Here is an 18,182-nt window from a genome sequence, read left to right as displayed (position 1 = left end):
CCGCAGTCACTCTGCAGGTGAGACCCAAGGTATATGAAGCTGTCACTCATTGACAAAGCCATATGAATTGTATAGCTGCTAGTAGAGCTACGAGGACGAATCAAAAAGTAAGTCACACTTCCAAGTTATGGCCATTTGTGAAACCACCTACAGATAGGCAACACGGCAATGACAACATTGCAATGTAAGTTCACTTTTCCAGATAATCCCCTAGAGACTGTAAACTTTCCTCGGAACGGTCAGCCAACTTTTGGATTCCGGATGCGTAGAAATCCCCTGGAGACAGTTGCTTTCACCTCCTCATCGTTTCCGAATCGTCGTCCACCGAGATCCTTTTTCAGTTTACCGAACACATGATAATCGCATGGTGCTAAGTCTGGACTGTATGGAGGATGGTTGCCATATCTCCCACTTGAATCGCTGCAGCAGTTCGGAGGTTTGGCGGGCCATGTGAGGTGTTGCGTTATCGTGCAACAAAATCGTCACGGCACTCAATTTTCCGAAACGATGGAGAGGTTGAGGCAGCTGTCTCCAGCACTGGAGGTGATTTCTACGCATCCGGAATCGAACAGTTGGTTGACCGTTCCGAGAAATGTTTACAATTTGGAAAGTGAACTTATAGCCGTGTTGCCTATGTGTAGCTGGTTTCATAAAAGGCTATATCTTGGAAGTGTAACTTACTTTTTGATTCTCCCTCGTACGTACAGACTGCAACGGTATCTTTCTCTCCTCTGTGACGTAGTGTTAACATTGAAGGCATTTCATGCCGAAAGTGACTTTAGAGACTGTTCCAAGCATGTCCTTTGTCAGCACTCCCCTCTGTCATAAATATGTTCACATCCTTCTAAATCTCAGGCCATTCCTGACACCTGCCTTTTCATTCTTCGAAGGGTAGGACCTCTTCCATTTTCCCAATGATCAGTGTTAAGAAAGCGTGGTTGCCCAGCTGAACTTCCTTTAAAAGCAACTACACCACAATTACCTCACAAACATAGTGGTGTAGAATAAACCTGGCTACTGTTCCCGTGTTCGGCTGCCGTCTCGTCTTAAGCCATTACTGGACGAACGTCACGTAATCAATACGGCATGGTTGAGTTGCTCAAGCTGAAATCAATGCTAGACCATTACGACAGTCGTAACTCACCTCGCGACAGTAAAAGTTAACCCCTACGAGAGGGTAATGCCCCGACTGGACACTGTAGAAAGAACAACGAACGTCAAGATATTATACCTACTGTAGTTTTCTAGAAAAGAATGTTGTTTAGAAGGAGCACTTTTAGAAATAATTCGTGCGATTTATTGAAGAATTGTTCTTTCGTAATACTAGTGTCTTGAGTCGTTTGAAGAATTACAGTGGAACCTCGGTATCTCAAATCACCTCGGGAGCTAAATTTCATTTCGAGATATAGAGCAGGGGTTTCCAAAATGGACGCCCGCGGGCCGCTTGTGGCCCGCAAAGCCATATAATGCGGCCCACGAGAGCATTTTAATGAACAATGTGAAGAATAGTTACAAAAAAGTATTTTGTTGGTCGTTCAAAAATGTATTAATTTTTATACCCAAGTCTGAAGCAGTTTAATTGTTTTCGTCGTTTATAAATATTCACTTGATCTGAATATATTATTTTTGATTTATAAAAAATTAAAATCCAAATTTCGAATAATTATTAGTTTTTACGTCCCACTAACTACTTTTGATGGTTTTCGGACACGGCGATGTCCCGTAATTTTGTTGCGCAGGAGTTTTTTTACGTGCCAGTAAATCTACCGACACGATCCTGACGTATTTGAGCACCTTCGGAACGATCTAACATCGAACCTTCCAAGCTGGCTTCAGAAGGCCAGCGCCTCAAACATCTGAGCCAGTCAGACCGGTTCCAAATTTCACTCTTTTATGCAGTTGTAAAGTATTGTTTTACCTAAGTAATGAAAATGACCAAACTTTTATTTCAATTGAATAATGCATATTATTTTGTAATGGTACTTCTGTAGGCCTGCTATACGCAGAATTTTACGAAAATAGGCCTATTATTCAAGTGCGGCCCGCGAATATGACTAAGATTTCCAATAGTCTATGGCCCTCCAGCCCTTACACATAGGAAATCCCTGAATAGAGAATACCGTTCTTGAGCATGTATAGCACATAATTGTACCATATGTATCTACGGGCTTATACTGAATACATTATTTTTAACAGTATTTAACAATATACTAACAAACTTTTCAGAAGACAGGATACAGTACATACTGTAGTGAAGAAACAAACCTCGGTTAATACCTTTGGAAAAAAATCCGTTAGTCTCTTCTGCTTGTTACTGTTAACGTTTCCTCCCCTCACGTTGAAACTTCTCGTTAATACCACACAGCTTGTCATCCGCGACTTCAGGGAATGCTTTCGTACGTGACCGGTAATTAATTCACATCCGAGAAACAGCAAGGCTTCACCGATTTTCCGATCATTAGAAATTTTAGTTTTTCGGTTCGCGTCATATTAACTCCCAGCATCACTGTAAACCTTTCTTTACTTGTTAACTTTGTTCCTCACAAACCACAAATTTCGTCTTCTTCTTATTCTTCTACCGTTTTTCCCACACCTGTGTCGCACATGTAAATTTAGCTTGTTTTATGGCCGGATGCCCTTGATGACACCAACACTATATGGAGGGATGTAATCACTATTGCGTGTTTCTGTGGTGGTTCGTAGTGTAGTGTGTTGTATGAATATGAAGATGGAAGTGTTGGGACGGACACATACATCCAGTCCCCGAGCCAGAAGAATTAATCAGAAGCGATTAAAATCCCCGACCCGGCTGGGAATCGAACCCGGGACTCTCTGAACCATTCAGCCAGTGAGTCGGACAAACCACAAATTCCGTATTGCACAGTTGATGTTCCACAAAATTCGAGTTACAGAGTACGGTAGTTTTTGCTTCGAGAAATCGAGAAATTCGTAGAACCGAATTTCGAGTAATAGAGAAATAAATACACGTGAAGAATAGGACAAACGCCCGGGAAATTTAAATTACTTCGAGATATTGAAAATTCGAGTAATATAGGTTCGAGATATTGAGGTTCGACTGTAGTTGCGTTCTGCATACACTCGTCTGTCAAATTGGTGTACTCTCAAGGAGAAGAAGTTTAAGATCTTTTCTTCTTTTTATACTTAGTTTTAATTAAGATTTCATTAATCATGATTCCGATGTACAGAGTGGCCCAAACTCCGCTCAACATTTGACGACTCAGTACCTCACAGAATATTGGAGGTAGAGTGGTAATAACTGACACACATAGTTGGCATGACATGAGGTTTTTATTGACACCAAAATACAGTAAATAAAGCTTCATTAACAGCGCCTTTTCTGCTACGATTGCAGGTGTATCTGACGCGGGGAGAAGGGAAACGTGCCGTGGCGAACCAATTGTAGCGTGGAGGGGAGGAGGTGCAGAGGCGTGTCTCCAGGTACGCAGTGTGCCAGCTTAGCATTGGCCAGCAGGTATTCATCGCTGATCGCGCGGAATTCGAAATGTCGCAACTTTTAGGCCCCGTAGTTAACGCTCTAATGAATGTTGGCACCCAAAATTGATGCCGAATCATTTTTACGTGTACCTCAATGTGTTTTCCAAGTTTCATCGCGAAACACGGAGTTCCCAAATCAACCCCTGCTACTCTTCTTTACCTTTCAATTTGCTTTACGTCGCACCGACACAGATGGGTCTTATGACGACGATGGGTCAGGAAAAGTCTAAGAGTGGGAAGGGGGCAGCCGTGGCTTTCATTAATGTACAGCCGCAGCATTTGCCTGGTGTGAAAAAGAGAAACCACCGAAAACCATCTACTGCCGGCAGCCCCTGAAGATGGTGTTCACAGTCACCGCGTAAACTTCATTACGCTGATTTAGTACAATCTCATAAATCAACAACAGTTTCTACTACTGAGCATGTAATTATCATTTTCCTGAAAACGACGTCTCCGCAGATTGGAATAAACTGTCAACGTAATAAACAGATCGTCTTAGAATTGAAATGCAAACCTATGGTACATACGATTGAAAAAAACACCTGAAATGCTTTCATTCCATACTCATTCATGGAACTGACGTTAATGTTCCACAGAGTATGTGATAAGCAAAATCGAGCTGTAAAATAATAAAGAAATAATTAAAGAAGCATTTTAAAGCCTTCGGGTGATGGCGCCGCAAAATACGCAGTTGTTGAAGTTACCTCCGCCGTTTTTGGGCACTGTTTTTTATGGAGCTAAAAGGGAAAGAGTTGAACGGGACATCTTGACCTGGCGTTACGATGGTTACAGTCGGTCACTCCTTGATCAGTTTCAAAGAACACGGAGTTGTTTGGTAATATCTCGGAATTCAAAATAAATGTGATAGAAAGGAAGGTCTTAAAAGTAGGACTGTTAGGCAGTACCATATGACTGATAAAGCAGGCATGAGGCAGTTTCTAAAAAGTAACTATGATCGGTGGAAAACGGTAAATAAAAATGTAAACAGACTCTGGGATGGGTTTAAAGAAATTGTTGAGGAATGTAAAAACAGGTTTGTACCTTTAAGGGTGGTAAGGAATGGTAAAGACCCACCTTATTATAATAGAGAAATAAAGAGACTAAGAAGGAGGTGCAGACTGGAAAGAAATAGTTAGAAATGGCTGTGGAAGTAAGGAGAAATTGAAGGAACTTACTAGAAAATTGAATCTAGCAAAGAAGGCAGCTAAGGATAACATGATGGCAAGCATAACTAGCAGTCATACAAATTTTAGTGAAAAATGGAAGGGTATGTATAGGTATTTTAAGGCAGAAACAGGTTCCAAGAAGGACATTCCAGGAATAATTAATGAACAAGGGGAGTGTGTATGTGAGGATCTTCAAAAGGCAGAAGTATTCAGTCAGCAGTATGTAAAGATTGTTGGTTACAAGGATGATGTCGAGATAGAGGAGGAGACTAAGGCCAAAGAAGTAATAAAATTTACATATGATAACAATGATATTTACAATAAAATACAAAAGTTGAAAACTAGAAAAGCGGCTGGAAATGATCAGATTTCTGGGGATATACTAAAGACAATGGGTTGGGATATAGTACCATATCTGAAGTACTTATTTGATTATTGTTTGGTCGGAGGAGCTATACCAGATGAATGGAGAGTTGCTATAGTAGCCCCTGTGTATAAAGGAAAGGGTGATAGACATAAAGCTGAAAATTACAGGCCAGTAAGTTTGACATGCATTGTATGTAAGCTTTGGGAAGGCATTCTTTCTGATTATATTAGACATGTTTGTGAAATTAATAACTGGTTCGATAGAAGGCAATTCGGTTTTAGGAAAGGTTATTCCACTGAAGCTCAACTTGTAGGATTCCAGCAAGATATAGCAGATATCTTGGATTCTGGAGGTCAAATGGACTGTATCGCGATTGACCTGTCTAAAGCATTTGATAGGGTGGATCATGGGAGACTACTGGCAAAAATGAGTGCAATTGGACTTGACAAAAGAGTGACTGAATGGGTTGCTATATTTCTAGAAAATAGATCTCAGAGAATTAGAGTAGGTGAAGCTTTATCTGACCCTGTAATAATTAAGAGGGGAATTCTTCAAGGCAGTATTATCGGACCTTTATGTTTTCTTATATATATAAATTATGTGAGTAAAGGAGTGGAATCGGAGGTAAGGCTTTTTGCGGATGATGTTATTCTCTATAGAGTGATAAATAAGTTACAAGATTGTGAGCAACTGCAATGTGACCTTGAAAATGTTGTGAGATGGACAGCAGGCAATGGTATGTTGATAAACGGGATTAAAAGTCAGGTTGTGAGTTTCACAAATAGGAAAATTCCTCTCAGTTTTAATTACTGCGTTGATGGGGTGAAAGTTCCTTTTGGGGATCATTGTAAGTATCTAGGTGTTAATATAAGGAAAGATCTTCATTGGGGTAATCACATAAATGGGATTGTAAATAAAGGGTACAGATCTCTGCACATGGTTATGAGGGTGTTTAGGGGTTGTAGTAAGGATGTAAAGGAGAGGGCATGTAAGTCTCTGGTAAGACCCCAACTAGAGTATGGTTCCTGTGTATGGGACCCTCACCAGGGTTACCTGATTCAAGAACTGGAAAAAATCCAAAGAAAAGCAGCTCGATTTGTTCTGGGTGATTTCCGACAAAAGAGTAGCGTTACAAAAATATTGCAATGTTTGGGTTGGGAAGAATTGAGAGAAAGAAGAAGAGCTGCTCGACTAAGTGGTATGTTCCGAGCTGTCAGCGGAGAGATGGCGTGGAAAGACATTAGTAGACGAATAAGTTTGAATGGCGTTTATAAAAGTAGGAAAGATCACAATATGAAGATAAAGTTGGAATTCAAGAGGACAAACTGGGGCAAATATTAATTTATAGGAAGGGGAGTTAGGGATTGGAATAACTTACCAAGGGAGATGTTCAATAAATTTCCAATTTCTTTGAAATCATTTAGGAAAAGGCTAGGAAAGCAACAGATAGGGAATGTGCCACCTGGGCGACTGCCCTAAATGCAGATCAGTATTGATTGATTGATTGATTGATTGATTGATTGATTGATTGATTGATTGATTGATTGATTGATTGATTGGAAATGGTTTATTTCAGGGACTTAAGAAAAACGTTTTCTGACATAGTCCAAAATAAAATAATATGCCTTATCGCAGGGGGCCATCCGAATATTTGTGTAACGTAAGGCGACAAAATGTGTGACGGAAGTGTAACCACAGCAACCGTGCAGGCTATGTCTACGGTTGGTTGCCATCTGAAATTAGCAGCCGTTGATGGATTGCCATGACCGGGAGATATTTATGATCATTTGATTTTCGCAAAAGGAAAAGGGGTTTCTTATTTGCGGCGGGGAGGCTGTAAAATCTCAAACGCCCAAAATCTCACCCGTGCAAACTGAGGCAGAGAGTGCATCGGTCCCACTCGGCTCGGCTCGGACCAGCGCGTCGTCTCGGGGCGACTCTGCTAATCTCGGCTCAACTCGGCTCGGATTTGGAATGCTACGGAGCAAGCGAGGAAGAGGGAGACAAGCGGAACGAGCGAGACAGGCGTGGGGAAAGAGAGAGACAGCGCTATTGCTCCAAATTGAGGAGTGGGGTCTGCACTCTGGTCAACCAGGCGAAGTCGTCTTTTGCACCGTGCACAGCGCAATGCACTGGTGCATGGCCCCCTGAGAGGCCCTGCTGTATATTGTTTGTTTCATGATAATAGTGCTACCACCGGATGCACATTGGGAAATGTAGTTCTCTGAAGGAATGCCCGCTTTCTAATCTCATTCCTTGATATAAAATCATCTAGCAAGTCCGTTGGGGGAGAGCTCACCGGGCTCTCTCGGTATAACCCCATCAGCGCAGTTCAACCTATCGCGCAGCAGACCTGAGAGAACCAACCTTGGGACTTCATTTTCAAACCTTATTACGTTGTAGTTCTTGACTCGGGGCTCCGAAGACTACACAAAAATCGCAACGTTTTAAAGGGACTTAACATCTAGGAGGAGAATTTGGGGGAGGGGTGCAAAATGGCACTGTGTCTGCCTAAGATCACTTGGGGGGGGGGGATGTACAGAAAAGGCCTTGCCCCCAAAGTCGGTGCCACTGATTAAGTCTAGGAAAGCCTCAATTTTGGGGGGCCGTTACAATCGTGACACCCTACCGCCTACTTTTTGCTTTGTTTTTGTGTCCCTTTACAACATGAGTTCACATTTAAACTTGACAATAGAACCGCCTCTACGACCCGCCCGGGTGCCTCTTGCGCCTTGATGTAAATGTTGGTACTGATCAGTCGAGGCGTGTAGATTTGTATAACTAGTGAACAAACAAATTTACTTTTGATTTTATAGATACAGTCGAACCTCCCTTCTGCGAACACCGTCGGTTCCGAGGAAATGTGTCCGTTACGAGAGGTGTCCGCTAAAACAAGTTTGTAAAAAATAATCGAACATTTTAACGGCAAAGAACATACACCTTAAATATAAGCATACATATCTTTATGTTTATTATCTATGTCATTTCTGTGTTAGTATTTCATAGAGAGTTATTATAACTGATTTGACATCATTTACAAACATTACAGCTTCGTGAAGTATTCCCCTGTTACTCATGTTTAACAGACAACTAAAATGCTGCGGTATTTCTGTCTCACTAATTGGCGCCTGTACTGTCATTTCCTTTTCAAGTTGACTACCTGAGCTCGACCTTATCAGCGACAATCCGAGTTATGAATAGAATGATGTAAGAAGGGAAGAATATCCCCAGGTAACTTGTGAGTCAACAGTCTCTGGCAGCATTTCTGGGCAATTAGAATTCTCGGAATAGGCCTATACACCACTAGGTAGAACTGCATTCCGATGTACTTTCTCTCCCCTTGCACTCGAAATAGTACAAACATTCAAAAGGGATTTCCTTATGTCTTAAGAATGATTTTAAAAGAAAGGATGACATGTGGTCCGGCGTAATAAATTGTCCTGCAACGTGTAAAGTGTCCGCTTAAGTCAAGTGGGCGGGACAAATGGCGATGTCCGCTGTCCGGAGTTCGAGGTGTCCGCGTAAATGAGACCAATTTAACACGTCTCTTATGTAAAATAAAATCGGTTGCGAGGAAAATTGTCCGTATCGGGAGGTGTCCGCTGAATATGGGTGTCCGTTAGGGCAGGTTCGACTGTATAAGTTTGACATTTTGAATTGATCCATGTGAGTACTGTTCTTCATATTGGATGTCTGTTCTAGGAACGCTATGGGCACTGGCGCTAGGATGAGTCGTGCAGCAGCTCATCTCCGGCCACCACTGCCTCACCGGCGCTACTCTGTTCCCGAGACGGTCATGAGGAAGTACGTGCTCACCAAGCAGCGCTCCGAAAGCAGTGACAGCGGCGTGGCCACTGTGCCGGCCCCGACACCGGAAACAAGTGGGGGCAGGGCGTCGCCCTCCACGACCAACTTCTCGAGCAACCACCGCGCGGGACCTTCCTCCAGGAGGGACCCACCTGCAAGACATCCCTCGCGACCAACTTCTAGCCAAGGGTTTAACAGTAACACGCATCGAGAGCGCCAGCAACCCTCTTCAAGCACCGGACCAGCTTCTGAGAGTGAATCAGTCTCAGAGAAGACTACAATGAACTTAAAAGATTCGTCAATAGAGCTCTCTCAAGGCAGCACTAGCACGGACAACAAGACGTTGCTGGCTAGTGGTGAGATTTCCTCGTCAAATGTAGTGACGACCACGACAGTGGAAACAACAAGCAAAGAACAGACCTCGAGCAAAACCCCTTCTTTAGAAATATCTGAAGAGCATTCATCCGAAAATCAAGCTGGTGTTAATGTAAGTAACAGTAAAGACAGATCTTCTCCAGAAAACACCAACCAGCAGAGCTCAGATGTGTTGAAGAGTACAACTTCTCCTACCCACAGCTCGGACAGTAAGTCATCCTCTGAGCCAACGAGTTCCTCATTAACTTCTGTAGAGTATTGTGGTGAAAATTCCGCTGCGGATGGCGGTGTAAGTTCCGGTTTAACCTCGGAAAGTACGACTGTGAATGGTAGTGAATGTTCGGATGTTGTTAAGTCTAAAACCCCCGATGGAGGAAGTGAGAAAGTTGACAACGATTCGCCCAAGGACGATGTTAGTGCTGAGGAAAATATAAGTAGTGATATCTCCACTACAGTGACATCAGTGACTTCAGAAACTTTGCATGAGAATGAGGAGGGCGTTGCTCCCTCAAGGGATAGGTTAGGAAGTGCTCAAGACAAACCATCGCAAACTGAACAGGAGGAGGTTGAGGAAAGTACGGAAGCGAAAATGCAGTATTTGCCGGTCACTGTGATCCACAAACCAACCCCACCGCCCCCTCTCTCTCACGAGTCACCGGATGATAAAGACTCTTCCAGTTCGACGCCATCAGACAGATCACTGGCGTCTGGCAATAGCAGCGGGACACCTGTCACTGAGCTTAGTTTTACGACACCTTCGGAATGCTGCAGTACTCCTGCAGATCAAGACCGCGCATCGGAGTCGTGTAGTATTACCCCCGTGAATCCCACCTGCGAGTCGGAGACTCCCGCTACTACCACGAGCTCCATGACACTGGATCAGCCACAGAGCGAACACTCACTGTCCACTCAAGATGCCACGTTGAGCGTGACTTCCACCAGAGGAGACACCCCTGCATCCACTGTTCTCACCCCCAACCAGGAAATAGTCCACAGTCAATCGGAACTCATTAATAACTGCCGTAAATCTTCCTCCACTTCACTCAGTAACTACAGCATGGACCACATCGCCTTCATGGACGAGAATGCCAACTCGCCCCCGTGGATGAAAGCTGCCAAAGAGAGTTATTCCTTCTCAGTAAAAGACAATAACTGCAGCAGTTTAATTCTGGCTATGGCCATCGTGTCTGTCAGGGACCAATCAGGGGAAGGTAGGAAGTTGTCAATGAATGAGAACACAATGGCGAGGTTTTGTGGTACGTCCGAAACACTTGGCATGGACCACTGGCACGAGAAGATGCATGCAGTAGAGATCTTCGATCCGTCGAACATGTCTTGCAAGGACATCGGTAGCCTTGGAGAAAAGGGAAGTGTGGCGTCTAGTGACACAAATTTCACAAGGCAAGATTCCGAGGAGAGTAAGGTGAAAATGAGGGAGAGTGGGGAGTATTCATCATCAGAGCAGGAGGGTAAAAGTGTAGTAAAGACTAATAATAAAAAGCCCGTCAGATTGTTAGGTTCGAGAAGTACGACTGAGACATTCACTGTCCTTTCTCCGCCAGTTGCCCTGAAGGCAGGAGGGGCAAGGGACCTCATTCAGGGTGAACGGAGGTCAGTCGATAATCCAGTCGATATATATGCCCCTTATCACTGGACAAAACAGAGCGAAGAGGACAAAGAATTGCGCGAGACTCATCAGAGACAAAGGTTCTGGGTGCATCGGAAGTTGTTAACATCGGCTAGCGCACCCTACCGTTCACCTGCGCCAATTGATGACCCTCTAACCGCTTGCGTTGGAACTGGCAGTCCTTACAGACCACCGCCTGAGGAGGAACAGGAGTTGGTCGTGCCGCGGTATTCGGCAATGCCCCGGACCTTGTCCATGCTGGTGAACACGTCCTCCGGAGATTGCTCCAGCAACAGCAACAGCGACTCTGAAGGGATTAGTATCCCAGACAGCCTGGATGATCGAGGAGGTGATTTTCGCGCGAGCAAGCATGACAGCAAGCCAGTGAGAGGTGATATATCCAACCTCTTGCCTGACGGTAGTGGTTCTAGGAGGGTCAATATAGCGACTCCGAGAGGCAAGGGTAAAGCCTTCTTTGTCGCTATTGGAGAGGAAACCAGTCCACCTCTCAGTGAGAAGGGGAGCGATGAAAATCACCTCCTGTCTGAGAGCATGCCAGAAAAATTAAAAGAAAAACTCTCACAGCGGCAGAGACAAATGCAGTTGAAGAAGCAGAAAAAGCAAGAGAGCCCAGACTCGGAGCTGAGTAGAACGCCATCATCGAGGAAATCTTTTAAGAGTAAATCGGATAGTAATAAATCATTCAAAGACTCCGATAAGAGTGAGAAGTCACAGAATAGGCACAAGACAATCTCAACTCAGACAGCACCAGAGGAGTGTGCTGAGGGTTCTTCACCGCAGAAGAGTAACGCGCAGCCTGGAGAGGAGCTGCCTGTCGTCACTGTGATGGAGTGCGAGTCCTCGGGTGATCCAGCACTCCAGTTTGAGTCCGACAGTGAGTGTGCCGAGCTGCAAAATATTGCACAGTTGGAGAGCACTCCGGAGGACGAAGCCATGACAGACCCCATTCAAAGACCAATCACGCCGTTACACTCCGATAAAGTGGCCGACGAGACCATTCTGGAGGAGTCCCCGGAGCAGACCCCAAGACAGACGAGTAAAGAACCACAGCATAAGTCTGCAATACCCGTCAAGAAGTCCCCGATCGTGTCCCGCAAACTTGTCCCGCAGTCGATACCCCCATCTAACTTCCCTCAAAAACCCTCACAGTTACCAGTCAGACGTATGGTAAGACCATTGCAGCAATCACCTCCCATTAGGAGGTCGGCAAATCTCCTAGGGGGTAGATTTCAGCAACAGTTTGAAGTGATTCCAGAAGAGAAAAGCGGTTCCATAGAATCGTCAACAGAGGATCAAGCGAAACTTGCACTGGAGAAAGGCAGACGGTCGTCGTTGCCAGTGGTGAACAGGCCAGTAACTGAAATTCCGAGGGTGAAGCATCATTGTAGTAACATGGACGTTCTTCCATACAGCAGAGTTCCTCTGAGGACCAGGCCGCGGCAAGCGAGGTCCAGCAATGTGGCAACCACGCCCGAATACAGCAGTAGCACGAGTGGAACCAGTCCCGGCAGGAGGGGTGGTATCTCCAAGAACATGTCGGCGAGGACCCCGGCAAGGAGACCAGGGAAACAAGCGGGAGGAAAGCCACCTGCACCAGCTGAAGATCCGCCATCAGCGCCATTGACAGAAGTGAACGACAAGATGAGAGTAGATACATATAAAGGGAAGGCGGCCTTAGAACCCCATCAGGAGGAACAGGATCTACTGACCCTCTCCAAAGGATGGATCAACTTCTACCTCCTCAAGGGCACCCGTGGAACTCCAGATGATAGTAACACTGAGGACGGTATGTACCTTTCCTCTTTTCTTAACATAAAAAAATCCTTTACGAAAAGCTATTCATGAATATGTCTTTTTAATAAATAAAAATGTATTATCAAGGAGCACTCCCAACTCTGTGTTAAATGACCTTAATTTGTAGCCGCATCATCTTTGGCGACGAAGGCCTACGGTAACGAAAAATGTGACGTCATTTCCATCACACATTTTGTAGCGTTACTCTACACAAATTTTCGGATGAACCCCAGCCATAAGACGTGTTCATGTCAAAGAACTTCGAACAGCTCTATTACAATCATAAATATGTTTTTGGAATTAGAAGACTAGAGAACCTCTTATGACACGCTAGGGGTACAGATAATGCATTCCTAGACTCCACCCAGAGATAAGATAGAGGGTTCCGATAAAATGAAGAAAAATGAGAATATTCACAAAAGAATGGTAAAGCTCATGAATTGTAAAAAAAAAAGATAAGGCATTCTAGACCTGGTATTATTATTATTATTATTATTATTATTATTAATATTATTATTATTATTATTATTATTAAGCCCCCTGATGGCCATGATCGTTGAGGCGTTGAAGTCTATACGGTCTGACTCGGTGGTTAATCGGTTCGAGTCCCGTTTTCGCCATCAGAATGTTGGCCGGCAGGGTAGGGGAGGTGGTGGTATACAATTTCTAATCCTTAGATCACGTGCCAAAAGCCTGGATGAAATTCCAAACCTCTCCGCACTGCTCATATGGAGTGAGGGTATATGAGCTGTTGATGGTGATTCGTCCGTCGGATGGGGACGTTAAGCCTTGAGCAGACCCCTTGGTGCTATTCGACAGGGGTAGGCTATGTGCCGGCACCGGGTTTCATCCTCTCCCTTCCTACTATCATATATCACGTCATTCATTTCATCTCAGTAACTCCTCTGATGAGATTGACGTCAAGAAGGGCATTCGGTCATAAAAATCCGCCACGACAGATTCATCTCACCTCATACCCGACCCTGTAGAGAATCGAGACAAGGACTGGACCTACAAACAATGTATTATTATTATTATTATTATTATTATTATTATTATTATTATTATTATTATTATTATTATTATTATTATTATTATTATTATTATTATTATTAGCGAATTCTCGCAATATTGGAAGACGTTAAGCAAATAACTCATTCATTTCTTCTGTGGGTTCTTCTCGTTTATCCAATAGGTTTTCATTCATTCCGAGAAGACTTTTTTACGTTGGTCTGTTCTGTTTTTGTTGTGGTTGCTCTGATATAAATTCCCAGTTGTGTACTTTGTGTCTAAATATGTCTCTTTCTAGGATGTCTGTTGAACTTCTGTTTGCGTTTTTGAGGTCCTCTCGTTAAGCCAGGGTGTTGAGTTCTTAAGCGAGGTTACATAACCTATTATCCTTTTTGTCACTTGATTTTGTGGTAATCTAGTCAGATCGCCGAAGAATGTCATTCATCTTTTCCTAATGTCAATTTTGATGTTTGAGAACTTTTCTGTTGTTTTGATTGATTGTAACTTGTAACTTTCTTGGAGAGTTGGTCGTGCGGTTAGGGGTGCGCAGCTGTGAGCTCGCATCCGGGAAATTCCCTTTAAACAACAAGCATCAGCATAATCATCATCCTATTAGAACCACTAGAAGTTATGTAACTCTCAGTACATTACAGAAGATAGGGTCAGACGAGCCAAATTAGTTTGCATTCTGACCTATTCCTGCCTAAACATTTGAGCTCTAACTATAACAATCATCAGCTCCACTGTCATCTTTGATAAGATTCCTTTACATTTCAGTATCCAACAACGTGTCGGACAAGGAGGAGAGAAGACGGCGGCCATCCAGGCCTCCTCCGGTGCGGACGGTGACCGTGGTGGGCGCGGAGGACGACAGACTGAGACAAGTGTCTGTCTCCCACCGGCCACATACGACAGTCACTGCCATCACCAACAACAGCTCTCTCCTTCCAGAGCTGCCAGGAAGTGCCAACAGCTCCCGGCGAACCTCCATCCTCTCTATCGACAAGCCAGACTCAGAGGCGAGCACCGTGTACCTGCAACTCCCCAGCCCTAGACTGGTCGTGCCCAAACTGCTGGAGGGCTCTGGGGAACTGGCTGGCTCAGAGTCCTCGTCGGTGACTTCCAGCGCCTCGAGTGACTCGGAGCCTGAACCTTCCCCCAGCCCCGCCATGCTGCCCGTGAGATGGCCCCCGGCTCGTCAGCCACTGAGGAGAGCCTCCAGACACCGATCACGAACAAGGACACAGCCGGCGTGTTCTTATCCTTACCAGCAGGGAGCAGCAGGTGAGGTCTGCTTATGTATGTAACTGGCTAAAACAGCAGCACCAGTTGGGTATTAGAAGTGTAGGGGGGTTGTGCACAAAAATGAATATTAACTTGTGCAAGGTTTATATCAAATGCTTTACCTTCACAGTAGCATAAATTGTCATTATTGATAAGACTACATCAATATGTAGTAATGAAACATGTTTTGTCCTGCTTTCGAGACATCTTCAGTCACAAACAAGAACCATTAAAAATGTGGTAAGGACATGATAAAACCATGAGATAAAAAGTTTATGTGTTGGCATCTTGTCAAGTCTTGAGTCTTAAAACTGACATGATCATGAATATGATGTGAATCACAACGTGCACAGGGTAATGTACCACTATGACCATGAATTGCACAGATTTAATACAGACATGGTAATATATTAACCTGTGCAACATTTGGATGTTGTGACTCACATCATATTCATGTTCGTGTCAGTTTTAAGACTCAGGACTTGATAAGTTGCCAACACATTGCACTGTAAAATGCACAGACTTTTTATTTGATGGTTTCATCATGTCCTTACCATATTTTTAATGTTTCTTGTTTGTGACTGAAGATGTCTCGAAAGTGGGACAAAACATGTCTCATTAATATATTTTAATGTAGTCTTATCAATAAGGATGATTTATGGTACTGTAAAGGTGGAACATTTGATGTAAAGCTTTCACAAGTTAATAATTATTAATGACAATACAGGCTCAAATTGAAATTTATCACTTGCAGAAATAAATAGACAGCAAGAAGTTCCAAGGTTTCAGGGATATAGCTGAGAGGAGATTGCATGAATATTGGAAACTGTAGGTACAAAACAGTAAGATTTTTAATGCTTTCAGCGTGAATTTCAACAGAGAGGTAAAGGATCACAGTGTACCAACTTAAGTGCGATACGGTAATAATAGTATTATAGAATAAAAGTTTCACAAAAGGAACAATAACTACACATGTATTAATATTAAATAGAAGTACGGAGTGATGATACAGTTAAAAATCATTTAGTATTGGGTTGGTACGCAAGTTCATAGTGTTTTTCCATAAGTTTATTAAACATATCAGATACACATGAAAGGGAAGTTAATCATCAGTAATATATTCTCCTGCACTATTTACAACAGTCTGACAACACTGGGGTAATTTTTGATTCCGCGCCTGTAGAAATCGAGTAGTTTTGAGTCAAATGACTCGTCCAGTCATATTCGGAACTCATTTTCATTCAGAAAGGAAATTCCTTGAAGGTTGTTCGATAGAGTGCGGAGAAGGTGAAATTATGAGGGTGCAAGATCAGGTGAATAAGGTGGATGTGGAATGACTTCCCAACCCAAGTCCTGTACAATGTTTTTTGTCAGGTTATCGGAGTGTGGTCGGGCATTATCATGGAGCAGCATCACTTCACCCAGTCTTGCTGATCGTTTTTCTTTGATTGCATCTGCAAAACATCTAAGTTGTTGGCAATAAATGTCAGCAGTGATGGTTACACCTTGGGAAAGCAATTCGTAGTACAGCACACTGTCACTGTTCCACCAGATGTACAACATTAACTTTTGTGGATGCACGCAGGTCTTTGTATGGGGAGTTGCTTTTTTGTTTGGGCTCGACCATTCCTTTCTTTTCCTTATGTTAGCATAGAGACACCATTACTCATCACGGGTTAGGAATGGTCAGTGTTGTTCACGAGCCAATCAATGATGAGCAAGCAGAGATGCACATATGACCACCCGCTGATTTTTGTGGTTTTGGCTTAGAATATGGCGGTACCCACACACCTTATTTTTGGACCTTGCCCATTGAATGGAAATGTCACACAATGGTGAAATGATCACAGTTCATCACATTTGCCAGTTATTGAGAACACTGACATGGATCATTTTGGATTAATGTGTTTATGTGGTCTTCCTAAGGTCTTCCAGAATGTGGAGAGTCTCTGATGTCAAAACGATTCTCCTTAAAACATGAAAACCATTTTCTTTCTGTGCTCTCTGAATTGGCATTATCCCCATACATGGCGCAAAATGTTTCTGTGCGCCTCCGCTGCTTTCTCTCCTCTACTGAACTCAAAGAGAAGAATATGTCGGAAATATTCGAATTTATAAACAAAACCATAGCAACCAGAGTACCAACTCGCAAAACAAAAATGCTACCGACTTATGCACCAACGTAAGACAGGTGGTCTAATGTTCTAAGGGGAAGGAGATTGCAGGCCAAGGGCTCTATTCAGGATCAGAATTCAGGACAGGTGTCTGTGCGAAATCGGTACGAGTCACTCCAGGTAGAACAACAGAGGGAAGATGAGGGACAGGGAACTGTTGCTGAGATGCGTGGAAGTAGGAGGAAGGGAAAAGGTAGGAAAGGGAAATGTAGAGTAGAGGATAGGAAAAGACAGGTGGAACAGGGTCATGGGAAGGAGAAAGGGGAGGAGGAAGTAGCTTCTACAGCTATCAGGAAAGATAGGGCTAACCAGGAGGGGAGGGGATCAAATGAGGTGGGTAGGGTTGAGGCTCTGGTCATGGGGGATTCCGTCGTTAGACACGTGGGGAAAGTGTGTGGAGGAAAGGGAACCAGGGTAGAATGTTATCCAGGAATTAGGTTGAGGCAGATGTTGAGGAAAGTAGAAGAGAGGGAGGAGGGGAAGGAGAAGGTGGTAGTGTTTCACGTTGGTACCAACAACGTAAGGAAAGCTGATATAAGTACCAACATAGTTGGAGATGTGTGGGATCTGGTAAATGCAGCACGGGTGAAGTTTAAGAAAGCGGAGATTGTTATTAGTGGAATACTGTGTAGGAGGGATACTGACTGGAGGGTGATTGGGGATTTAAATGAGACTATGGAGTGGGTATGTGGGAAACTGGGAGTGAAATTTCTAGATCCTAATGGGTGGGTAGGAGAAAGGGATCTGCGCTCGGATGGCCTTCATTTAAACCGCAGTGGTACGTATAAGTTAGGAAATTTGTTTGGAAGGGTAATAGGGAGGTACATTCAGGGAAACGGGATGGCCTAGGGAACTGGAAATCAAGTAGGGATGACATAAAATTGTTAGTGTTGAACTGTAGAAGTATTGTAAAGAAAGGAATAGAATTAAGTAATTTAATAGATATATATTTACCAGATATTGTAATAGGAGTTGAATCATGGCTGAGAAATGATATAATGGATGCAGAAATTTTCTCACGGCACTGGAGTGTGTATCGT

At 43.6% G+C, this 18,182-nt stretch overlaps 1 protein-coding gene across 1 annotated transcript in view; it reads left to right on the top strand.

The window, feature by feature from the left end:
• Positions 1-18,182, top strand: part of LOC136885036 (uncharacterized) — a 113,854-nt gene that overhangs the window by 64,786 nt on the left and 30,886 nt on the right. The window contains exons 3-4 of the mRNA XM_067157421.2: positions 8,752-12,665; positions 14,462-14,968. Of these exons, the coding sequence (XP_067013522.2) occupies positions 8,759-12,665; positions 14,462-14,968 (4,414 nt within the window). The 5' untranslated portion in view covers positions 8,752-8,758. The remainder of the gene's footprint in view (positions 1-8,751; positions 12,666-14,461; positions 14,969-18,182) is intronic.

The sequence above is a fragment of the Anabrus simplex genome, chromosome 13 (genome assembly GCF_040414725.1).
Source record: "Anabrus simplex isolate iqAnaSimp1 chromosome 13, ASM4041472v1, whole genome shotgun sequence".
Taxonomy (NCBI): Eukaryota; Metazoa; Arthropoda; class Insecta; order Orthoptera; family Tettigoniidae; genus Anabrus; species Anabrus simplex.
Note: the sequence above shows the minus strand (reverse complement) of the source record. Positions and strands in the feature narration are given on the sequence as shown.